This window comes from Streptopelia decaocto, assembly GCF_964273445.1.
Source record: "Streptopelia decaocto genome assembly, chromosome: 20".
NCBI classification, from domain to species: Eukaryota; Metazoa; Chordata; class Aves; order Columbiformes; family Columbidae; genus Streptopelia; species Streptopelia decaocto.
Window position 1 is genome coordinate 1,622,583 of NC_138675.1, and position 24,239 is coordinate 1,646,821.

General features: G+C 59.9%; 2 protein-coding genes across 3 annotated transcripts; one reads left to right on the forward strand and one right to left on the reverse strand.

The window, feature by feature from the left end:
* Positions 1-320: 320 nt before the first annotated feature.
* RAP1GAP (RAP1 GTPase activating protein) lies at positions 321-11,222 on the forward strand. The gene is made up of 21 exons (XM_082070113.1): positions 321-483; positions 565-611; positions 718-756; positions 848-1,033; positions 2,525-2,619; positions 2,696-2,774; positions 2,857-2,910; positions 2,988-3,071; positions 3,145-3,245; positions 3,321-3,450; positions 4,541-4,696; positions 4,780-4,851; positions 4,928-5,014; positions 7,065-7,202; positions 7,793-7,861; positions 7,942-8,051; positions 8,133-8,207; positions 9,852-9,942; positions 10,019-10,100; positions 10,178-10,239; positions 10,320-11,222. Exons 2-21 carry the CDS (start codon positions 573-575, stop codon positions 10,326-10,328), a joined length of 1,758 nt encoding a protein of 585 aa, XP_081926239.1. The 5' UTR covers positions 321-483; positions 565-572; the 3' UTR covers positions 10,329-11,222.
* A 138-nt stretch (positions 11,223-11,360) lies between these two features.
* ALPL (alkaline phosphatase, biomineralization associated) lies at positions 11,361-23,940 on the reverse strand. 2 transcript variants are annotated; one of them, XM_082070114.1, is made up of 12 exons: positions 23,817-23,940; positions 22,305-22,398; positions 22,097-22,216; positions 20,546-20,661; positions 19,811-19,985; positions 19,550-19,725; positions 18,032-18,175; positions 17,838-17,907; positions 16,815-16,949; positions 15,846-16,037; positions 14,977-15,096; positions 11,361-12,922 (listed from the first exon to the last, which is right to left on the reverse strand). In XM_082070114.1, the coding sequence occupies exons 2-12, from the start codon at positions 22,363-22,365 to the stop codon at positions 12,669-12,671; spliced, it is 1,563 nt and encodes a 520-aa protein (XP_081926240.1). In that variant the 5' UTR covers positions 22,366-22,398; positions 23,817-23,940; the 3' UTR covers positions 11,361-12,668. The 2 variants fall into 2 exon arrangements, with proteins under 2 accessions (XP_081926240.1, XP_081926241.1); XM_082070115.1 differs by having other exon boundaries at positions 23,793-23,931.
* Between the last annotated feature and the right edge of the window lie 299 nt (positions 23,941-24,239).

The window sequence follows — 24,239 nt, forward strand, 5'->3', positions numbered from 1 at the left end:
CGCTTGCACGAGGGTCGCGCGCGCCCGGGGTGTGTTTGCAGGGGGGGGTGGGACCCTTTTCCACCACGGGTGTGTTTGCACAGGGCCGGTGTCCCCGTGTCCCCGTGTCCCCGTGTCCCCGTGTCCCGTCCCGCCCGGCGCTGTCCGTGGTGCTGCCCCGCGCGGCGCCGCCTCCCGCCGGCAGAGGGCGCCCTTCGGGTTGGGGGGGTGGGGGGGTGCGGTGAGTTTGGGGGGGTCTGAGCAGCCGGGGACCCCCCATGGAGTGACCCGACTCCCGCCGCTCCCGGGCCGCCGGCTCCCCGCAGCCGGCACGGCGGCGCCTGGCTCGGTGCCATCAGTAGGCTCCAGGGGTAACGCCGCCGCCCGAGCTGTGGGGAGCTCCCCTCTCCCCCACGAAGCACCATGGGCCCCCCAGGGCCCCCCCGCGCCACCTAGACGTGTCCCCAACCGACAGCACCGCCCCCTCGACCACCCCTCCCTGAGGTAAGCCCCAGGGGTGCCCCCCACCCAAAGGCGCCGGTGACGAGGTGCGGGGACGGGCACCCACAGCCCCATGTCCCGCAGGCAGCAGGATGGCCCAGCAGCGCCACGCCGTCCCCCCACCGCTCAAGGTAGGCGTCGCCGGGGTGGGGACACCCGTGGGTGCTAGCATGGCCTTCACCCTCCCCCAGCACCCATGGGTGCTACCATGGCCTCCCCCACCGCGTTGTCTTGCAGACGGAGGAGGACTACATCCCCTACCCCAGCGTGCACGAGGTAGAGCACCCCCTCCCCCAGAGATGGGTGCTGGGCGGGTGGGGGGTTGATGGGTGAGTGGGCCGAGCACCCACCCGGGTTGTGGGTGCAGGTGCTGGGCCGGGAGGGGCCGTTCCCCCTCATCCTCCTGCCGCAGTTTGGGGGTTACTGGATCGAGGGCACCAACCACCAGCTGAGCGGGACCCCCGAGTCCCCCCAAACCCCGGCACCCAGCACCCGGGCAAAGCTGGAGGGCAACCACACGGCCAAGATCTACCGCAAGCACTTCTTGGGCAAGGTGAGGTCCCATGGGTGCTTCAGGCGTGGGTGGGTTCCCCATGGGTATGGGTGGGCATGGAGACCCCATAAATGGGTCCTCATGGATGTGGGTGCCCCGTGGAATGGGTGGTTGTGTGTATGGGTGCTCATTGGGGTCGATGTGGGTATCTATGGGTGATCATAGGTACCCTACAGCATGGGTGCTCATGGATATGGGTGACTCGTAGGTGTAGGTATCTATGGACATGGGTGCCCTATGGCATGGGTGCTCATGGATATGGGTGACTCGTAGGTGTAGGTATCTATGGACATGGGTGCCCCATGGCATGGGTGCTCATGGATATGGGTGACTCGTAGGTGTATGTATCTGTGGACATGGGTGCCCCATGGCATGGGTGCTCATGGGTAGGGGTGCTCATGGACGTTGGTATCTATGGGCAGGGGTGCTCATGGACCTGGCTGCCCCATGGCATGGGTGCTCATGGTAAGGGTGCTTATGGGGGTAGGTGTGGGTATCTATGGGCATGGAAGCCCTATGGCTGCAGGTGCTGGTGGGCTGGGGTGCTGTGCAGCATGGGTGCTCACGGACGTGGGTGACTCATGGGTGTAGTTATCTATGGGCATGGGAGCCCAATGGGTTTGAGTGCACATGGACCTGGGTGCCATACAGCATGGGTGCTCCTATATGGGTGCTCATGCAGGTGGGTGTGGGTATCTATGGGTGTGGAAGCCACATGGGTATGGGTGCTCAGGGACCTGGGTTCCCGTGGCGTGGGTGCTTATAGACATGGGTATCCATGGGCATGGCAACCTACAAGTGTCTGTAAGATGGGTGGCCCATGGGCGTGGGTGCTCATGGACATGGGTGGTCATGAAAATGGGTGCTCATGGACATGGATGTGAGTATCTATGGGTATGGGTGCTCAGGGACCTGGGTGCCCCATATCATGGGTGCACATGCACATGGGTGCTCAGGGCCACAGGTGGCTCATTGCATGGGTGCCAGTCAGTGTAGGTGCTCCATAGGTGGTGGTATCTGTGGGTGTGGGTGCTCATGGACATGGATGCCCTATGGCGTGGGTGCTCAGGACCCCACGGCATGGTTGCTTGTAGACGTGGGTGTCCATGGGCATTGGGAATCTACAAGTGTCTGTAAGATGGGTGTTCATGGGCATGGGTACTCTATTGGATGGGTGCTCATGGCCATGGGTGCCCCATGGCATGGGTGCTCCATGGGGATGAGTGCTCCATGGGGACAGGTGTTCATGGGCATGGGTGCTCCATGGGGATGGGTGTTCATGGATGTGGGTGCTCCATGGGGATGGGTGTTCATGGATGTGGGTGCTCATGGTCATGGGTACTCTATGGGGACGGGTGTTCATGGATGTTGGTGCTCATGGGCATGGGTACTCTATTGGGATGGGTGCTCATGGCCATGGGTGCCCCATGGCACGGGTGCTGCCCATGTGAGCACCCATCACACGGTGGCGGGTGCCGGCCCCTCCCGCAGGAGCACTTCAACTACTACTCGCTGGACCCGGTGCTGGGTCACCTCGTGTTCTCCCTCAAGTACGACGAGCAGGAGCAGCTCCACCTGCTGCTGCGGTGAGCAGGGTGCTGGGGCACCCATGGGTGCTGACCGGGCGTCGGGGGCCACCCTGACCCCCACCTCGCCCCGCAGCACCCGTGCCCGCACCCTGCACGACGTGGTGCCCATCTCCTGCCTGGCTGAGTTCCCCAATGTGGTGCAGATGGCCAAGGTGGGTGCGACACCTCCGGCAGCACCCATGGGTGCCCCCCCCAACCCCGAGCCACCCATCGCATCTCCCATCCTTCCTGCAGCTGGTGTGCGAGGACATCAACGTGGATCGCTTCTACCCCGTGCTCTACCCCAAGGTGAGGGGGGCACCCATGGGTGGGGGAGCACCCCGGGGTGCCCCCCACCCACCGCGCGCCCCCTCCCCGCCCTACAGGCGTCCCGCCTCATCCTTGCCTTTGATGAGCACGTGCTCAGCAACCACTTCAAATTTGGGGTCATCTACCAAAAACTGGGGCAGGTACGGGGCGGGGTGGGTGGGGGTGAGGGTGGGGGGTCGCGGGTGGGTGCTGACACCCCCCGTCACCCTGCAGACCTCCGAGGAGGAGCTTTTCGGCACCACGGAGGAGAGCCCGGCCTTCGCCGAATTCCTCGACGTTCTGGGCCAGCGGGTGCAGCTGCGGGACTTCAAGGGGTGCGTGACGGGGGGCTGGGTGGGGGGCACCCATGGGGCCCAGGCTCAGGGTGCCTGTGCCCCCACCCCACGCAGGTTCCGGGGGGGGCTGGACGTGACCCACGGGCAGACGGGCAGCGAGTCGGTTTATTGTCACTTCCGCGACAAGGAGATCATGTTCCACGTCTCCACCAAGCTGCCCTACACCGAGGGGGACGCCCAGCAGGTGGGGGCACCCATGGGTGCTGGGGTGCTGGGGGGACACATGAGTGCTTGGGGGAGGGGGTGTAGGGGGACCTGGGGCACCTGTGGGTGCTGGGGGCATCTATGGGGTGCAGGGAATCCTTGGGCACCTCTGGGTGCTTGGGGGGTGTCAGTGGGGTGCAGGGGCACCCATGGGTGCTGGCTGGTGTCTATGGGTACAGGGGATCCTTGGGCACCTCTGGGTGCTGGGGGGTGGCATCTGTGTGACACAAGGGCTAACACTACACCCTATGGGTGCTGGGGGATGTGTATGGGATGCAAAACCTTCAGGGGCACCCCTGGGTGTTGGGGGGTTGCCTATAGGATGCAAAAGCTCCAGAAGCACCCATGGGTGCTGGGGGGGGGAGGGGCACAATGGCTAGCAGCACACCCCATGGGTGCTGGGGGGGTGTCTATGGGGTGCAGAGGGCCCACAGAGCACCCTTGGGTGCTGGGGGGTGTCTATGGGGTGTAGAGGGCCCACAGAGCACCCTTGGGTGCTGGGGAGTGTCTATGGGGTGCAGAGGGCCCACAGAGCACTCTTGGGTGCTGGGGGGTGTCTATGGGGTGCAGATGGCCCACAGAGCACCCTTGGGTGCTGGGGAGTGTCTATGGGGTGCAGAGGGCCCATAGAGCACCCTTCGATGCTGGGGGGTGTCTATGGGGTGCAGAGGGCCCACAGAGCACCCTTTGGTGTTGGGGGGTGTCTATAGGGTGCAGAGGGCCCACATAGGACCTTTGGGTTCTGGGGGGTGTCTATGGGGTGCAGAGGGCCCACAGAGCACCCTTGGGTGCTGGGGGGTGTCTATGGGAGGCAGAGGGCTGTCAGGGCACCCTTGGGCGCTAGGGAGTGTCTATGGGGTGCAGGGGTCCAGCAGAGCACCCATGGGTGCGAGGGGGTGTCTATGGGGTGCAGAGGCTTGTCAGGGCACCCTTGGGTGCTGGGGGGTGTCTATGGGACACAAAACCTTCAGGGGCACCCCTGGGTGCTGGGTTCACCTATGGGGTATAGGGACCATCACCGCCCTTTGCCCCCCTGGCGTGACCTCCCCATGTCCCCCGTGTCCCCGCAGCTGCAGCGGAAGCGTCACATCGGCAACGACATCGTGGCCGTGGTGTTCCAGGACGAGAACACCCCCTTCGTCCCCGACATGATCGCCTCCAACTTCCTGCACGCCTTCGTGGTGGTGCAGCTGGAGCAGGGCAGCACCCAAGGGACCCTCTACAAGGTACCGCCCCCTGCCTCAGTTTCCCCATCCCCAGGGGTGCTGCGGGGTGCCCTGTCACCCCCCGGCCTGCCCACCCGCCGCAGGTCTCCGTCACCGCCCGTGACGACGTGCCCTTCTTCGGCCCGCCGCTGCCCGACCCCGCCGTCTTCAGGAAGGTGAGCACCCATGGGTGCCGCCTGGGGGGGGGTTCCCCGGGGTGGCACCCACCCAGGGGTGCCCCTCGCCCCGCAGGGCCCCGAGTTCCAGGAGTTCCTGCTGACCAAGCTCATCAATGCTGAGTACGCCTGCTACAAGGCCGAGAAGTTCGCCAAGCTGGAGGTGGGTGCCAATGTGGGTGCTGAGCACGGGGGTGCTGGGTGGTTTGGGGGTCTGCAGTGGGCTGGGCATGGCAAGGGGTATGTGGGTGCTGTGGATGCGGGTGCTGCGCCTGCAGTGGGGCTGTGCATGTCATGGGGCATGGGGGTGCTGGGCGCACTGTGGGTGCTGTGGATGTGGGTGCTGTGTCTGCAGCTGTGCTGTGGGTGCTGTGCTGTGGGTGCTGTGGATGTGAGTGCTGTGTCTGCAGTTGTGCTGTGGGTGCTGTGCTGTGGGTGCTGTGGATGTGGGTGCTGTGTCTGCAGCTGTGCTGTGGGTGCTGTGCTGTGGGTGCTGTGGATGTGGGTGCTGTGTCTGCAGCTGTGCTGTGGGTGCTGTGCTGTGGGTGCTGTGCCTGCAGCTGTGCTGTTGGTGCTGTGCTGTGGGTGCTGTGGATGTGGGTGCTGTGTCTGCAGTTGTGCTGTGGGTGCTGTGCTGTGGGTGCTGTGGATGTGGGTGCTGTGGATGTGGGTGCTGTGCCTGCAGGGATGCTGTGGGTGCTGTGGGTGTGGGTGCTGTGTCTGCAACAGTGCTGTGCATGCCATGGGTGCTGGGCACAACATGGGTGCTGTGCACATAGGGTGGCACGTGCCATGGGTGCTGCATATGCAGTAGGGCTTGTGCATGCTGTGGGTGCTGTGGATGTGGGTGATGTGACTGCAGAGGTGCTGTGGGTGCTGTGGGTGCTGTGGGTGTGGGTGATGTGACTGCAGCGGTGCTGTGGATGCTGTGGGTGCTGTGGATGTGGGTGATGTGACTGCAGGGGTGCTGTGGGTGCTGTGGATGTGGGTGATGTGACTGCAGGGATGCTGTGGGTGCTGTGGGTGCTGTGCCTGCGGCAGTGCTGTGGGTGCCACGCATGCCACGGGTGCTGGGCATGCAGTGCCATGCGTCTGGGTGCTGTGCAATGTGGAGGGCTGTGCATGTGGTGCCACCTCCACTGGGGGTGCTACATGCAATGGGTGCTGCTGTGCACGATGTGGGGGGTGTGCATGTGGGTGCTGTGTACACTGGGTGCAGTACCTGGTGTGTGTGGGTGCAACATCCACTGGGTGCTGTGCATACCATGGGTGCTGTGCCCGGGGCGAGGGAGGCGTGGCACACATGTGGGTGCTGCATGCCAGCTGGATGCCACGCACGTGGGTGCTGTGCCTGCAAGGGTGCTGTGTGTCTGGGTGCTGTGCATGGCGGGGGGGCCACGCCTGCTGTGCACGTGGGTGCCATGTACAGCAGGTGCTGTGTGACATATGGGTGCTGTGCCTGCAGGGGTGATGTGGGTGTGGGTGCTGTGCACATGGGTGCCATGAACACCAGGTGCTGTGCACGTGGGTGCTGTGGGGGTGTGCTGTGTATGGGGGGGTCATGCCTGCTGTGGGTGCTGTGGTGTGCATGCTGTACATGTGGGTGCTGCATACACTGGGTGCTGTGTATGGCAGGGTGCCATGCCTGCTGTGCACGTGGGTGCTGTGTACACTGGGTGCTGTGCGCGATTTGGGTGCTGTGCACGTGGGTGCTGTGCACGTGGGTGCTGTGGGGGTGTGCTGTGTATGGGGGGGTCATGCCTGCTGTGGGTGCTGTGGTGTGCGTGCTGTACATGTGGGTGCTGCATACACTGGGTGCTGTGCGCGATTTGGGTGCTGTGCACATGGGTGCTGTGCCTGCAGGGGTGATGTGGGTGTGGGTGCAGCATACACAGGGTGATGTGCATGGTGGGGGGGGTCATGCCTGCTGTGGGTGCTGTGCACGTGGGTGCTGCGGGGTGTGCTGTGCGGGGGGGGTGGATGCCTGCTGTGGGTGCTGTAATGTGGGTGCTGTGCACGTGGGTGCTGCGGGGTGTGCTGTGCGGATGGGGGGGGGATGCCTGCTGTAGGTGCTGTGGTGTGCGTGCTGTGCACACGGGGTGCTGTGCACGCTGTGGGGGCTGCGTGGGCTGAGCGCGGGGCGGTGGGAGGCAGGTGCCGCGGGTCCCCCGCAGCGCGGGCGGGGCTGAGGGGGGTCCCGCGGGGTCCCGCAGGAGCGGACGCGGGCGGCGCTGCTGGAGACGCTGCACGAGGAGCTGCAGGCCCGCAGCCAGGCCATGCTGGGGCTGGGCCCCGACGACGAGCGCTCCGACAACGGCGCCGCCGCCCCGGGCTTCTTCGAGTCCTTCAAGGTGGGGCACGGCGGGGGGGTCCCTGCTCCTCCTGCCACCGGAACGGGGGGGCGGGAGGGACCCGGCGGGCCCGGGCGCTGCTGACGGGGGCGCGGGGGGGCCTTGCAGCGAGCGCTGCGGGGGCGCAGCCCCTCTCTGGAGGTCGTGGGGCTGGGACCCCGCCGGGCTCCCACAACGCCCCCCCCAAACGCCGCCAACGCCGCCGCCGCCAGCGCCGCCGGACCCCCCGACGGTGTGAGTGCCCCTGGACACGCCCCCAGCGGGTTGGCCACGCCCACCGCTCAGCCAGCTTGCCTGGTTGAGGACACGCTCACTCCCGTGAGGCCACGCCCCCGCTGGCGCAAAGCCACGCCCCATCCAGCGACCAGGGCATACAAACCACGCCCCTAGAAAAGCGTTAGCCACGCCTCTTCCCTAGCCACACCCCCAGGTAGCGCCTCGTCAGTGCAAGCCCCGCCCCTTTCCCGGGCTCACCTGGACACGCCCCTCCGTGCAAGCCCCTCCCACCCCGCCGTACCGCCCCTCCCCGTGCCCCCCGGTGACGCGGTGCCCCCCGGGCCGGTGACCCGGTGACGCGGTGCCGCCCCCAGTCGCTGCTGGTGCCCGGGAGCCGGCGGGGACGCCGCGGCAGCGCCATCGGGCTGGGCTCGGTGGAAGAGGTGGGTACCCCGGAACGGACCCCCCCCGATGACCCTGCGGGTGCTCCCCGCCCCGCTCCCCGGTTAACGGCGTCCCGCAGGCGCTGCTGGTGCCCGGGAAGAGCCCGTCGCGGCGGCGGCCCGGCCCGCTCGGCTCCCGCCGCTCCAGCGCCATCGGGATCGAGAGCATCCAGGAGGCGCCGGCCGGCAGGTGAGCGCCGGGAGCGGGCGGGGGCTGGCACGGCCCGCTGTCCCCTCCCGGTGTCACCCCAGCGCCCGCCGCCTCCCGCAGGGACGGCCCCGCCGCCACCCCCGAGGGCGCCTGCTCCACACACAGCTCCCCCGAGAGCCGCCGACACCCCGACAGGTCCCGCACCCGCCATGGGACATCGCGGGGACACGGGGAATGGAGGGCACTGGGATGGGGTGACACAGGGAAAGGATGGCATAGGGATGGGGTGACATGGAGGTGACGCGGGAAATGGAGGGCACTGGGATGGGGTGACACAGGGATGGCGTGACATAGGGAAGGGGTGGCACTGGGATAGGGTGGCACAGGTATGACACAGGGAATGGAGGGCGCTGGCATGGGGTGACACAGGGAAGGGGTGACACAGGGAAGGGGTGACACAGGAAAAGGATGGCATAGGGATAGTGTGCCATAGGGATGCAATGGGCCAGGGTGACACTGGAATGGGGTGGCACTGGGATGGGACAGCACAAGGATGAGATGACATGGGGACTGGAGGGCACTGGGAAAGAGCAGCAAGGGGATGGGGTGGCACCAGGACAAGGTGGTACAGGGATGGGGTCACATGGGGGTGACACAGGGAATGGAGGGCACTGGGATGGGTGATGTGGGGGTGACAAACTGGAGGGCACAGGGTGATATGGGCATGCAATGGGCCAACGTGTCACCAGGATGGGGTGGCACTGGGACAGGGTGACATGGGGACCAGAAGGCACTGCAATGGAGCAGCAAGGGGATGGGGTGGCACTGGGACAGGGTGACATGGGGACCAGAAGGCACTGCAATGGAGCAGCAAGGGGATGGGGTGGCACTGGGACAGGGTGACATGGGGACCAGAAGGCACTGCAATGGAGCAGCAAGGGGATGGGGTGGCACTGGGACAGGGTGGCGCAGGGATGCCCAGGGAGGACCCAGGGAATGGAGAGCACTGGGATGGGGTGGCACAAGGACAAAGTGGGACATAGATGCAATGAGGCCAGGGTGGCACGGGGGCAGAGTGACACTGGGGTGAGGTGGCACCCAAACGGGGTGACACAGGGGGTGGTGTGGGACTGGGACAGGGTGACACTGGGGTGATGCAGGGACTTGGAGGGCATGGGGATGGAGCAGCACATGGATGGGGTGGCACAGGGACAGGGTGGCACTGGGGTGGGTGGCATGGGGACAGAACAGCACAGGGACAGGGTCACCAGCAACCTAACAGCACAGGGACTGTATGTCATGGGGACAGCGTGGCACAGGGACAAGGTAGCGGGGGGATGCAGTGGGGTGGCACTTGGGTGGTCTGGGCGCAGGGTGGCATGGGGACAGGTTGGTGTGGTGACAAGGGACATGGGGATGGGATGGCATGGGGATGGGACATCACAGGGAGGGGATGGCATGGGGACAGGGTGACATGGGGATGGCACATCCCAGGGCATGGGGACAGGGTGTCATGAGGATGGGATGTCCCAGGGATGGGATGGCATGGGGACAGAGTGCCACAGGGATGGGATGGCATGGGGACAGAGTGGCACAGGGATGGGACGTGCCAGGGAGAGGATGGCATGGGGACAAGGTGTCATGAAGATAGGACATGCCAGGGACAGGATGGCACGGGGAGGAGGCGACACGGGGATGTGACGTCCTGGGAACGGTGTGACATGGAGCTGGGGACAGGGCCGGGCTGACAGGGGACAGCGCGGCGGCGCGCGGGCCGTGGCGGTGGCCGCAGGGCGCGGTGCCAGCCTGTCCCCTCCCCTGGGGACCGTCCCCTGGCAGGGCCGAGAAGCCGGAGCCACCGAATTTCTCCCGCTCGTCCTCCAGCGCCAGCAGCTTCGGCAGCGCCGAGGAGCCCGGGGAGCCGGGACGGGTACGGGGAGCGGGGGGGATGAAATGGGGGCTTGGAGGGGGGGCAGCACCCCCTGACCCCCCCCCTGCACCCCCAGGAGAGCCGCTCGCCCTCGGGGAGCCACCGCGACGCCTTCGCCAACACCCCCTGGCCGGATGACCCCCCTGGTCCCCTCCCAGGTAGTGTCACCGCGTGGCAGGTCACGGCGGGGTGTGGGGACCCCCGGTGGGGTGCTCACCCCCCCCTTTTCCCTCAGGCCGCCATCCCCCGGACCCCCCCGAGATCAAAATCCAGCTGGATCGGCCCCCCCAGAACCCGGTGAGGCTGTGTACCCCCCCCCCGCACCCCAAAATGGGGACACCCACATGGGGGGCACCCACTGATGTCCCTTTGCACAGGGGTCATAGTCACCCCCCCATCCCGGGGGGGTGTCACCGCTTCCCCCCCCGCCACGTGCCACCCCCGTGCCAGGAGCCGAAGCCATCGTCCCGGTGCAGGATTTGGGGGATATCCCCCCCCCCCAAAACAATTGGGGCGTCCCCCCCTCCAGACAATCTCCATCACCCCAAATACCCCTGGGGGGGTGATGGACCACATGGGCCCCCCCCTTCCACTGTGACCCCAATGCCACATGGTGGGGGCCACCAAAATGAAGAGTGTCCAACTCAAACATTCCCCCCCCAAGAAAAGGGGGGGGGGGGGGGGCTCAAATCCGGGGCAAACCCAACGTGGGGCTCCCCCTGTCCCCCCCTTTTATTTTAAGGGAAAAAAGCTCCGGAATGGGTCGGATGCTGGAATTTTGGGGGGGAAGATTATTTTTTCAAGCCCCCCCAACCCGTGTTTGTGTTTCCTGTGAGTCCTGTATAAAATAAAGGTTTATTTATCGTTACAGCCCGGAGATGCTGGGAGGGGGGTCCTGGATATCTGGGGGGGGGGGGGGGGTCCCCAAAACCCTAAACATCAGCCAGGCCAGATGCTCTGCGTGGTTTTCAAACCGCCCCCCCCCCCCATTTTTGAGGTTATTTACGCAGATTTGGGGTTTTTCGCGGCAGCACTGCTGAGCAAAGCCTTGCTTTGATTTTTTTCCCCTATTTTTGGGTGCTGCGGGTTCCCCAAAATGTGGCGAGCCCCCAAAAGAAGAACCTTTTCAGCTCTGGTGGCCACCGCGGCGTCGGGAGCGGCATTTGGCCACCAGCCCTGGTGGCCACCGGCTCGGCGCCAAATCCCCAGCCAAGAATAAGTGGTTCCCCCCCCCGCCCCCCCGAACCCCCAAAAACCACCGAGCACCCCGGGAGTGGTTAAACTTAGCTCGGTGCCGCCCGCTTTCTGGGAAGCGCCAGGGGTTGGGACGTGGTTGGGGACACCGGCGATGCCACCGCGGGTGCAAAGGGCGCCGAGCAAAGTGGGGGTGTCACACGTGTCCCCCGCCTGCCCCAGAGTTAATAAGAAACCAGCGCAGAGATTTATTTATAAAGCTGGGAAATAAATAAAAAGGGGGGGGGGGTTTGGAGGGGCCTGGTGGGATTTTGGGGGGTGTAAGTGCAGGATGCGGCAGGGGCGTGCAAGGGGCTGCTCGTGCGCAGTTTGCACGTGCAAGGCGCTGTTTGCACGGTGACATTTGCACGCCCAAAGCACCACTTAGACGTGCACGGTGCCCTTTGCACACCCGAGGTGCTGTTCGTGCATGCACAGCACACCGTTTGCACGCCGAAGGCACCATTTGCACATGCACAGTGACATTTGCACAGTGACATTTGCACACTTAAGGCACCATTTACATGCGCGCAGTGCGAGGCACCATTTGCACGCCCAGGGCATGATTTGCACCTGCACGGTGACAATTGCACACCCAAGACACTGTTTGCACGTGCACGGTGACACTTGCACACGCAAGGCACCGCTTCCACGTGTACAAGTGACATTTGCACACTCAAAGCACCATTTGCACACCCAAGGCACTATCTGCACAGTGACATTTGCGCGCCCAAGGCACCATTTGCACGTGCATGGTGACTTTTGCACGTGCATGGTGACATTTGCACATGCATGGTGACATTCGCACACCCAAGGCACCATTTGCACGTGCATGGTGACATTTGCACGTGCATGGTGACATTTGCACACCCAGAGCCCTTCCCCAGGCCTCAATTCCCACCCCCCCAGCACCTTGCCAGCTGCAAAAGCCCCCTCCCCTAATTACCCCACTCCTAATTACTCCACCCTCTAATTACCATCATTACCAGCCCTAACGAAGCGTAGGGTACCACCCTTTAAATCCCCCCTCCCCGCAGCCCTGGACCCCCCCCCCCCAGCGAGCAAAATGCCTCAAACCAAACCCTTTCCAAGCAAAACAAATCACCCAGGAGGCTAAAAAAAAAAAAATTAACAACTTTTGGGGACAAATTAACCCGGTGAGTTAATTTCTTGCCCATCTCCGTGTTGTTCTGGGTGTGACGAGCTGAGCACCCGGGTCAGTTCTCAGCACAGGGACCGCGGCCGCGTTTTTGGGCTCCGGCCCCGCGGCCTTTGGCTCCAAGCGGGGGTTCGGTTGTCCCCCCCCCCCAAAATCCCACAGGGGGGTTGGGGCCGGGGCGGGAACGCCGCTAATTATAGGGGGGAAAACGTGTATTTACAGAGGCAGCTCCCAGCACCAAACCACCGGCGGCTGAGTCTTTTGGTTGTTGTTCCTTTTTCTGGGCGCTGCCACCCACAAAATGGGTTGGGGGGGGGGTGAAGGCCGCCCGGCTCTAGCGGAGGAGGAGGAGGAGGAGGAGGAAGGGCGGCAGCAGCGCGGGCGCGGCGGGGCGCGCGGCGGCGCTGCAGTGCGCGCGGTTGGCGCCGATGCAGGCGGCGTAGGCCATGGCGTGCGGGATGTAGTTCTGCTCGTGGACGCCGTGCAGCAGGTGCGCCATGGGCCCCCGCGCGAACACCGCCACGTCCTCCCCGCCGTGCGTCTCCTGCCGCAGCGGCACCGCCGACTGCGCCTGGTAGTCCGCGTGGGCTGGGGGGGCGATTGGGGGTAGAGATTAGGGTCAGAAATTAGGGTCAGGGTTAGAAATAGGGGTTAGAAATAGGGGTTAGAAATAGGGGTTAGGGTTAGAAATAAGGGTCAGAAATTAGGATCAGGGTCAGAAATAAGGGTTAGAAATTGGGGTCAGAAATAAGGGTTAGAAATTAGGGTTAGAGTTAGAAATTAGGGTTAGAAATTAGGGTTGGGGTCAGAAATTGGGGTTAGAAATAAGGGTCAGAAATTGGGGTTAGGGTCAGAAATTGGGGTTAGGGTCAGAAATAGGGGTTAGAAATAGGGGTTAGAAATAGGGGTTAGAAATAAGGGTCAGGGTCAGAAATTGGGGTTAGGGTTAGAAATAAGGGTTAGGGTTAGAAATGAGGGTCAGAAATTAGGGGCAGGGTCAGAAATTGGGGTTAGGGTCAGAAATAGGGGTCAGAAATAGGGGTCAGAAATTAGGGTTAGGGTTAGAAAGAAGGGTTAGAAATTAGGGTTAGGGTTAGAAATTGGGGTTAGGGTCAGAAGTTAGGGTCAGGGTCAGAAATAAGGGTCAGAAATAAGGGTCAGAAATGAGCGTCAGAAATAAGGGTCAGAAATTGGGGTTAGGGTTAGAAATTGGGGTTAGGGTTAGAAATTGGGGTTAGGGTTAGAAATTGGGGTTAGGGTTAGAAATAAGGGTCAGAAATTGGGGTTAGAAATAAGGGTTAGAAATTGGGGTCAGGGTTAGAAATAGGGGTTAGAAATAGGGGTTGGGTTAGAAATAGGGCTTAGAAATAAAGGTTGGGTTAGAAATAGGGGTTAGAAATTAGGGTTGGGGTTAGAAATAAGGGTTAGAAATTGGGGTCAGAAATAAGGGTCAGAAATTGGGGTCAGGGTTAGAAATAAGGGTCAGAAATTAGGGTTAGAAATAAGGGTCAGAAATTAGGGTTAGGGTTGGAAATTAGGGTTAGGGTTAGAAATAAGGGTCAGAAATTAGGGTCAGGTTCAGAAATAAGGGTCAGAAATAAGGGTCAGAAATTGGGGTTAGGGTTAGAAATAAGGGTCAGAAATTAGGATCAGGGTTAGAAATAAGGAGGAATTTTAAAAGGAAAACAAGGAGAAAATTTAAAAGGAAAATAAAACAAGGAGAAATTTTGAAAAGGGAAAAAGGGAAAATTTTAAAAGGAAAAAAGGAGAAGATTTGAAAGGAAAAAGGGGTAATTTTAAAAGAAAATAAAAAAGGGGAAATTTTGAAAAGGGAAAAAATAAAAAAAGGAGAAATTTTTAAAAGGGAAAAAAGGGAAAATTTTAAGAGGAAGAAAAGGGGAAAATTCTAAAAGGAAGAAAAAGGGGAAAATTTTTAAAGGGAGAAAAAAAGGGGAAAATTTGGAAAGGAAAAAATAGGAGAAAATTTTGAAAAAAAAAAAGGAGAAATTTTAAGAGGGGAAAAATGAGAAAATTAGAAAAGGGAAAATTTTAAAAAGGAGAAATTTTGAAAGAAAAAAAGGAGAAAATTGTAAAAGAAAAAAAAAGGAGAAAATTTTGAAAGGAAAAAAAAAAGGGGGAAATTTTGAAAGGAAAAAAAGGGGAAAATTTGAAAAGGGAAAAAAGGAGAAAATTTTGAAAAAAGGGAAAAAAAAAGGGGAAAATTTGAAATAAAAAAGGAGAAAATTTTGAAAAGGGAAAAAATAAAAAGGAGAAATTTTAAAAAGCAAAAAGAGAAAGGGATAAATTTTGAACAAGTAAAAAAGGATCAATTTTGAAAAAGCAAAAGAAAATGATAAGTTTTCAAAAGAAGAAAAGGGATGAGTTTTAAAAAGGAGAAAAAGGATCTATTTTAAAAAGCCAAAAGAGAAAGGGAGAAGTTTGAAAAAGGAGAAAAAGAAGGATGAGTTTTAAAAGGTGAGGAAAAAGAAACACATTTCGAAAAGGCAAAACAATAAGAAGGGTCCATTTTAAGGGCGGATGAGGATGAATTTTAACAAGCCAGCAAACAGAGGATGAATTTTGAACAGGCCGGGTTTTCCAGCAGGTGAAATGTGGGGGGGTTGCCCCAAAGCCCCACTCACCGAAATCCACGGCAGAGACGTTCTCGCGCTCGCCCGCCACGATTTTGTAGCCGGGGCCGTTGCCGTAGAGGATGGAGGTGAAGGGCTTGCGGTCAACGTCGCTCTGCATGGGGGCCAGACCTGGCACGGGGACATCCCGGGGTGTCCCTGAGTGTCCCGGGGTGTCCCCAGTATGTCCCTGAGGTGTTGCTGAGGTGTCCCTGGGTGTCCTGAGATGACCCCGAGATGTCCCGGGGTGTCCCCAGTACGTCCCTGTGGTGTCACTGAGGTGTCCCCAAGGTGTCCCCAGGGGTGTCCCTGGGTGTCCCTGGGGTGTCCCTGAGATGTCCCTGGGTGTCCTGAGATGTCCCGGGGTGTCCCCAGCATGTCCCTGTGGTGCCACTGAGGTGTCCCCAGGGGTGTCCCTGGGTGCCCTGAGATGACCCCGAGATGTCCCAGGGTGTCCCCAGCACGTCCCTGAGGTGTCCCCAAGGTGTCCCCAGGGGTGTCCCGAGATGTCCCTGAGATGTCCCGGAGTGTCCCCAGCATGTCCCCGAGGTGTCCCCAAGGTGTCCCCAGGGGTGTCCCCAGGGGTATCCCTGGGTGTCCTGAGATGACCCTGAGATGTTCCCGGGGTGCCCCTGAGGTATCCCCAGGGTGGCCCCGAGTTGTCCCAGAGTGTCCTGGGATGACCCTGAGGTGTCCCCAAGGTGTCCAGGGGTGTCCCTGAGGTGTCCCCGGGGTGTCCCCAGGTGTTTTGAGGTGTCCCTGAGGTGTCCCTGGCTGTCCCCAAGGTGTCCCAGGTTGTCCCCAGGGTGTACCCAGGTGTTCTGAGATGACCCTGAGGTGTCCCCAGGGTATCCCCGAGGTGTCCCCTGCACAGGACTCACCGAAGATGGGGTTCCCGCGGGGGGTGTAGCCACCGAAGGTGAAGACGTGCGAGTGGTCGGCGGTGACGACGCTGAGCGTGTCCTGCGGGGAGGTGACACGGGTGGCCAGCCCGATGGCCCGGTCCAGCTCCACCGCCTCGTGCAGCGCCTGCTTCGCCTTCCCCTCGTGGTGCCCGTGGTCGATGCGGCCCCCTGCGCACCAGCACCGCTCGGCATCGCCCCCCGGCACGCCCCTGGTGTCCCCAGCACCCCCCGGTGTCCCCAGTATTCCCACATGCACCCCCATCGCTCCCTTTTATCCCCCTTTTTTCCATCCTTCATCATTCCCTTTATCCTTTTTTTGCAACTCCCCCATCACCCCCTTCCCCCCGCTTTTTGCATGCCCATCAACCCCTTTTCTTGTACCCCATCACATCCTTTATTCCCCCCCCTTTGGCACCCACATCACCCCCTTTTTTGCAACCCACATCATCCCTTCATCCCTTTTTTGCATCCCACATCACTCCCTTTATCCCCCTTTCTTTTTGTACCCGCACAGCCCCCTTTACCCTCCCTTTGCATCCCCATCACCCCCTTTATCTTCTTTTGTACCTTCCCACTGCCTCCTTTATCCCCCCCATTTGCACTCCATCACCTCCTTTATCTCCTTTTTACACCATCACCTCCTTCATGCCCTTTGTTTTTGTCCTTCCCATCACCCCCTTTTGCACCTCATCACCTCCTTTATCCCTTTTTCACACCCTCATCACCCTCTTTATCTCCCTTCTTGCATCCCCTACTCTTTCCCCTTTTATCCTCCCCCTTTTTGCATTCCCCTCCTCTTTCCCCCTTTGCAGCCCCTCTTTATCCCCCCATCACCCTCTTTACCCCCCTTTGCATGCCCCACCACCCCCTTTACACCTTCCATCACCCTCCCTATTCTCACTTTGCACCCCATACCCCTTCCCTCTCTTTCTCTGCCCTCCCCACCTTCAACCAGGAGGAAAAACCCGCGGGGATTTTTCTGGAGCATCCTGATGGCCACGGCCACCATCTCGGTAAGGGACGGGTCCGTCTCGTTATTCCTGTCCAGCTCATACACCATGTCACCCGGCTCAAAGAGACCTGGGGACAGTGACATTGCTGGGGACAGCGACACTGCTGGGGACAGCCTTTCCCCACAAAAAAAGAAGCGGGGGGGTGCAAATCCAGCATCTTTTCTTGCTTCTTGTGCTGGTTCAAGGGTTTGAACCTCCACCGGATCTGGGGTGATCAGGCAGAACGCAGGGGTGCTCCCAGCCCCTCCTTATCCCTGGGGGGTACCAGCATCCCTTGGAGGTACCAGCATCCCGGGGTGGGGGGGAATTGCAGCATCCTTGGGGATGTAAAAGCCACCAGCATCCTTTTGGGGTACCAGCATCCTAAGGACAGGGTACCAACATCCCCTGGAGGCAGCAGCATCCTTGGGGGTTTAACAGCATCTCTTGGGGTATCAGCATCCACAGGGGGGACCCAGGATCCCCTGGTAGGGGGATACCAGCATCTTTTTAGGGTACCAGCATTCCTTGGAGGGGTGTAGCAGCATCCTTTGGTGAGTACCAACATCCCTTTGGGGTACCAACATCCTTGGCGGGGGGGCAGTAACAGCATCTCTTGGTGGAACCAGCATCCCCAGGGTGGGTACCAGTCAATTTGGGGGGGGTACCAGTCAATTTGGGGGGGGTACCAGTATCCTCAGAGTAGGGTACCAGTCAATTTGGGGGATACCAGCATCCACCAGTACCTTGGTGGGGGGGAACAAGTATCCTCAGGGTGGGTACCAGCATCTTTGGGGAAGTACCAGTATCCCAAGGGTGGGCACCAGTATCTTTGAGGTACCAGCATCCCCAGCATGGATATCAGTATAATGGGGGGGTACCAGCATCCTCAGGGGGTATCGAGCCCCTCCAGCACCCCAGGGGCACCCACAGCACCCATGTGAAGCCAGGGGCACCCTTGGGTGCCAGGACTCACCCAGGAGGAAGTCAACACGGCTGAGGTTGAGCGCCAGCAGGTCCCGCCGGTGCCACACGTACTTGGCGACCTGCGGACAGGCGGGTTGTCACCTCCCCGTCCCCTTTACCCCCCTCCCCAAAATATCGCCCCCCTCAGGAATGGCTTCTCAAGGTTACAGTGGGGTGTACCCCCCCAAAAAGTGTCCCTGTCACCTTGCCGGGGGGTTTGGCATCGTGCCACGCCTGGACGAGGTCCCTGCGGTCCAGCCGGGTGCCCCGGTGCTTGTCCTCATGGGGATACTCCACATCGCTGGCGTTTTTGGGGAACATGTATTTCCGCCCACCGCCCAAGATCACCTGAAAAAGCAGGGCGGGGAGAAAAAAGGCATTTTTACAATTATTTGTAATTATTTTTACCCCCCCTCGCTTCCCCAATTCAGGTTTAACAGAGGGGAAAACGAAGCAGGATGTCCAGGAAAACCCCGACGTGGCGCAAAACACCCAAGGAATTTCACCTCGCTCGAAATAACCCCGAATCTCTTCCTATTCATTAAAACCCAAGGCAAAAAATAACCATTTCCAGCAGCGAATTTGGCTCTTTATAAGATTTTTTTACATCTATCTATTTATTTTTTGGCATCCCTGTGGGAGGGATGCTCCACATCGGGGTCCCCGCGTGAACCCGCCGGGACGGAGCCCCATCCCGCGGCTCTCGCTATTTGCTTTGGAGCCCGGTTTATTTGGCCTCTGTTATTTATAACCAAGCAGAGATTTTTTTTTTATGCAGGAGATGAATTATAAAGCAGCGAAACACCGCCGCCAAAATTATTAAGCAGAAAAAGAATAAAAAAAAAAGAAGAAAATTGTCTTTTCCCCCACTATATAATTATTTCCAGCCTGGGACAGAGTTAAAATTATATTAAAGAGAAAAAAAAAACCCAGCAGAAGAGGCTATTGAAGAGCTAAATAACAGGCTGAGATGTTTTGCTTTGGGGCTATTTTGAAGGCCAGAAGAGGATTTATTTACAGGGCTGAATTTCTGCGTAAATCCGCAGCGAGGGGCAGAATTTGGGGGGAAAATGGAGGGTTTTGGGTATGGGAAGTATGAGGAAGGCGGGGGCTGCTGTGGAGGGGGTTGAAGTGACATTTGGGGATCTGGTTCTGTATGTGATCATGGTCCCAGCCCTGCGGCTGGTGGGTCTTGGTGGGTCTGTGGGTGCTTCTGGTCCCATGTCCACCCAACAGAACCCATGGGTGCTCCTGGTCCACATCTGCCGGGGGTTCTGGCTCTGCACCCATGGGTGCTCCTGGTCTTGTATCTGCTGGGGGTTCTGGCTCTGCACCCATGGGTGCTCCTGGGCTTGTATCTGCTGGGGGTTCTGGCTCTGCACCCTTTGGTGGTCCTGGTCCCATATCCCCACAATCCTGGCTCTGCACCCATGGGTGGTCTCAGCCTTGTCCCCAGCTCACTGTCCTGGCCCTGCACCCATGGGTATGGGTGGTTCCAGCCCAACATCTCCTGGGGTTCTGGCTCTGTACCCAGTGGTGCTCTCAGCCCAACATCTCCAGGAGTTCTGGCCTTTCATCCATGGGTGGTTCCAGCCCAACATCTCCTGGGGTTCTGGTTCTTCACCCACTGGTGGTCTCAGCCCTTCACCCATGGGTGCTCTTAGTCCTATGTATCTACCCATGGCCCTGTCCTCGTCCCTGGTGGCCCTGTCCCCCTCCTACCTCGATGTCGGGGATGTTCTCCACCAGCTGCCGGGCGATGTCCTTGCAGCCGCCCTCCAGCGCGTCCGGGGGCATCTCTCCATCCGAGTACCAGTCGCGGTTGGCCGAGTGGGCGTAGGCGGCGCTGGGCGTCGCGTGGGTCACCCGCGTGGTGGTGACAATGCCCACCGCCTTGCCTGCACCACAAATTCAAGTGACGGTGCTGGGAACCCCCCTAAACCCCACCGCTTTACCCCCCAGCAGCACCCAGCAGCCCCTCACCGCTGTCCTTGGCCCAGCGCAGGATGGACGTCACCTCCTGGCCCTTGGTGGTGTTGCAGCGGTCGCGGGTGACGCCGGCGCTGACGCCCACGGTCCCCTCGTTGGCTTTGACGCCGCACAGGTAGGCGGTGGCCGTGCCCGCGCTGTCAGGGACCTGCGCGTTGGTGTTGTAGGTCTTGGGGGAGATAAACGAGGCATCATCATCACCAACCACCATCATCATCATCACCACCATATCCATCACCACCATATCCATCACCACCCCACAGATCCCCTCCCCACACTGTTTGGCCGCATCCCACTTGTGCCCCCCCCATTTTTTGCCCCTGTCCCCCCCATTCTGCCCCTTCCCCCCCCCAGTATGGTCGCCTGTCATCCCCTCGCTGCATTTTGACTTTTCCAGCCCATTTTTCAGCAGGGAGCGAGCGAAGCCGCCACCACCAGCATCCCCCGCGGGGGAAACGGGAGCTGGCGGGGAGCAGCCAGAACTTCCAATTTCATAACCGAAAAGAAAGCCTTTTGTTCCCAAAAATGACCCCAGGAGAAGAGGGGGAGTCCTGCGGCTTCCCACGGCCCCCCCGCCCCCTCCCTGTTCCCACGAGCCCGACCCTGGCACGGCCAACAGCGCCGCGCCAGCTCCTTCGCCCGCCCGTGACCTAATTTCAGCTCCCGCTCCATGCCGCCCATCCTGACCTTGCGGTGGGTGTCGGGGGTGTCCCCGGGGGGGGGTCTCACCTTGGCCAAGGCGACGTAGGGGAACTTGTCCATCTCCAGGAGACTCTCCTCGCCCTTGCGGTTCTGCAGCTGCCCCTTGAGGATGCGGGCGGCCGTGACGGTGGAGACGCCCATCCCTGCCGGGGAACCGTCACCCACCCGCCGCGGATGGGACAGCGCGGCACGCGGGGCCCCAAACACCCGCCATCCCATTCATTGCAAACTGGATTTGTCCCAGCACCCAACTCACTGCCAACTCTGTTAATCGCAGCACCCAATTTATTGCAACCCCAATATATCCCAGCACCCAATTTATTGCAACCCAAATATACCCCAGCACCCAGTTTATTGCAACCTCGATATACCCCAGCACCCAGTTTATTGCAACCTCAATATACTCCAGCACCCAAGTTATTGCAACCCCAAATATACCCCAGCACCCAGCTTACTGCCAACTCTGTTAATCGCAGCACCCAGTTTATTGCAACCCCAAATATACCCCAGCAACCAATTTATTGCAACCCCAATATATCCCAGCATGCAGTTTATTGCAACCCCAATATATCCCAGCATGCGGTTTATTGCAACCCAAATATACCCCAGCACCCAGTTTATTGCAAACCTGATTTGTCCCAGCACCCAACTTATTGCAAACTCTGTTAATCGCAGCACCCAGTTTATTGCAACCCCAAATATACCCCAGCACCCAATTTATTGCAACCCCAATATACCCCAGCACCCAACTTACTGCAAACTCTGTTAATCGCAGCACCCAGATTATTGCAACCCCAAATATAGCCCAGCAACCAATTTATTGCAACCCCAATATATCCCAGCATGTGGTTTATTGCAACCCCAATATACCCCAGCACCCAGTTTATTGCAACCTCAATATACTCCAGCACCCAATTTATTGCAACCCCAAATATACCCCAGCACCCAGTTTGTTGCAACCCCAATACATCCCAGCACCCAGTTTATTACAAACCTGATTTTTCCCAGCACCCAACTTATTGCAAACACTGTTAATCGCAGCACCCAGTTTATTGCAACCCCAAATATACCCCAGCACCCAGTTTATTGCAAACCTAATTTATCCCAGCACCCACTTTATCCCAGCACCAAACTTGTTGCAAACTCAATGTATCATAGCACCCAATTCATTGCAAACCAAATTGATGCCCGCACCCAACTTAGAGCAAACCCAATTCATCACCAACTGAGTTTGCTACAGCACCCAATTCATTGCAGCACCCACTTTTTTGCAAGCCCAGTTATCACAGCACCCAGTTTATGGCGCACCCAACTTATTGCAGCACCCACTTTAGTGCAGCACCCCATTTATTGCAAACCCAGTTTATGGTGGCACCAAATTTACTGCAGCACCCAATGTTTTGCAAACCGAATTTAGTGCAGCACCCACCTTGTTGCAAACCCAATTTATGTCAGCACCCAACTTATGGCAAGGCCAGTTTACTGCAGCACCCAGTTTATTGCGAAGGCAGTTTATCGCACCCACAGCACCCACTTCCCCGCAGCCCCCGTCCCCCGCAGCCCCCCCGCCCCTCTCACCGTCACCCAGGAACAGGATGAGGTTCTTGGCCACGTTCTGGTTGAGGCGCTGGAGCCGCAGGGCTTCCCGCAGCGTCTGCTGCGCCTGCCGCCGCCAGAACTCGGGGTCCTTCTCCCTCTCTGGGGGGTGCGGAGAAAAAATGGGGCTCCATAGCACCCAACAGCACCCACTTTTGGGGTGCAGCCCCCCCCCCCAAACCTCACGTACCGGGGATCAGGGATGGCGTGCAGAGCGGGGCGAGGAGGAGGAGGAGGAGAAGAGCCTTCATCCCGGTGCTGCGCGGGTGCTGGGTGGGAGAGAGCTGCGGGGGGGCACCCGCCACGCGCCTCAGTTTCCCCACCAAGACCTTCACCCCCGGGCTCGGCCAAGCGAGGACGGGAGGGCAATGTCCCCTCCCTGCGCGGCCACCAGTGTGACCCCTGGGGACGTGCCAGCTCCCTCTGGCCAGTGCCATGAGGCGCCACCTCGCTGGCATCGACGCAGGGCTGGGGACGGTGGCATGTCCCCAATGTGTGTGTGGCACAAGGGGGTCTCTGTCACATGGCTGGGTCCCCATCGTGGGTCCCTGTCCCCATTGCATGGCCATGTCCCCATCACAGCTGGGTCCCCATTGCACGTCGGGGTTCCTGTCATGTGGCTGTGTCCCCATTGTTTGGCCATGTTCCCATCACTTGGCCATGTCCCCATGGCAAGCCTGTGTCTCTCTTTGCACATCCATGTGTCCCCCTCCCATCCCTGTGTCCCCCTCCCATCCCCATGTCCCCACTGCATGCCTGTGTCCCCATCATGTGTGCCCCCATCTCATTCCCATGTCCCTGTTGCATGTCTCTGTCCCATCGCATCGCACACCCATGTCCCCGCCACATGTCCATGTCCCCACCGCGTGTCAGTGTCCCCACTGCACCTCCATGTCCCCGTTGGACATGTCCCCACTGCACACCCCTGTCCCTGTTGCACACCCATGTCCCCTTTACACCCCCATGTCCCCATTGCAGCCCCATGTCCCCATTGCACACCCACGTTCCCATCACACCCTCATGACCCCATTGCAGCCCCTTGTTCCTGTTGCACACACATGTTCCCATCACACCCTCATGTCCCTGTTGCACATCCATGTCTCCACCACATGCCCATGTCCCCATTGCACCCCTGTGTCCCCATCACACCCCCAAGTCCCCTTTACACCCCCATGTCCCCATTGCAGCCCCTTGTCCCCATTGCACACCCACATTCCCATCACACCCTCATGCCCCCATTGCACCCCTTGTCCCTGTTGCACACACATGTCCCTGTTGCACACACGTTCCCATCACAGCCCCGTATCCCCATCACACATTTATGTCCCTGTTGCACTCTTGTGTTCCCATCACACCCTCATGTCCCTGTTGCACACCTGTGTCCCCACCACATGCCCATGTCTCCATCACACCCCCATGTCCCTGTTGCACATCCACGTCCCCAGCGCACCCCCGTGTCCCTGTTGCACATTGGTGTCTCCACCACATGCCCATGTCCCCATCGCACCCCTGTGTCCCCATCACAACCCCGTGTCCCCATTGCACTCTCGTGAACCCATCGCACCCCCGTGTCTCTGTTGCACACCCATGTCCCCATCACACCCCCCGCTCCCCCCGTCTCTCCCCAGGGTCCCCCCGCTCCCCGGCGGTGGCAGCGGTGGCCCCGGGGGGTCCTTACCGGCGCGGGGGGGCACACACGTACCGGCACGAACTTGGGTCCCGACACCCACGTCCCTGCTGGGCGGCGGGAGGAGGCCGGGCCGGGGGGCAGCGAGCCCTTAAATCCCCCCGCACCGGCCTTCACCTCCTCCTCCTCCTCCCCTTCCTCCACCCTCCCCCGCGAACAGCGCGGGGCGGGGGGGCCGAGGGGGAGCAAAAGCACCAAACTGGGCTTACTGGTGCCCTCTGCCGGGTCTTACTGGGAGGACTGGGAGGACTGGGGTGCAACGGAGTCTGGCTGTGGGTGCTGAGCATCTCCCGCCCTTCGCACGGGGGTGCACCCCTGGTGGGGTGTGGGGGGCGTGTGTGTGTGTTTTACCGGGTTTTGCATTATTTTTACCCAAAACGTGCCGGCGACTCGGGAGTGTGTTTGGGATGGGGGTGATGGAGAAGCGGGGGGGGGGGT

What these genes read in the sequence shown, in the direction of transcription:
- RAP1GAP (XM_082070113.1), top strand. Translation starts at nt 573, where the DNA reads ATGGCCCAGCAGCGCCACGCCGTCCCCCCACCGCTCAAG. An exon ending in CCGAGGGGGACGCCCAGCAG is followed by an intron (nt 3,451 to 4,540) that starts GTGGGGGCACCC and finishes GTGTCCCCGCAG; the next exon opens with CTGCAGCGGAAGCGTCACAT. An exon ending in GCTTCTTCGAGTCCTTCAAG is followed by an intron (nt 7,203 to 7,792) that starts GTGGGGCACGGC and finishes TGCCGCCCCCAG; the next exon opens with TCGCTGCTGGTGCCCGGGAG.
- ALPL (XM_082070114.1), bottom strand. Translation starts at nt 22,365, where the DNA reads ATGAAGGCTCTTCTCCTCCTCCTCCTCCTCGCCCCGCTCTGCACGCCA. An exon ending in AGAACATCCCCGACATCGAG is followed by an intron (nt 18,176 to 19,549) that starts GTAGGAGGGGGA and finishes CTGCTTTTTCAG; the next exon opens with GTGATCTTGGGCGGTGGGCG. An exon ending in ATGCCAAACCCCCCGGCAAG is followed by an intron (nt 17,908 to 18,031) that starts GTGACAGGGACA and finishes GCCTGTCCGCAG; the next exon opens with GTCGCCAAGTACGTGTGGCA.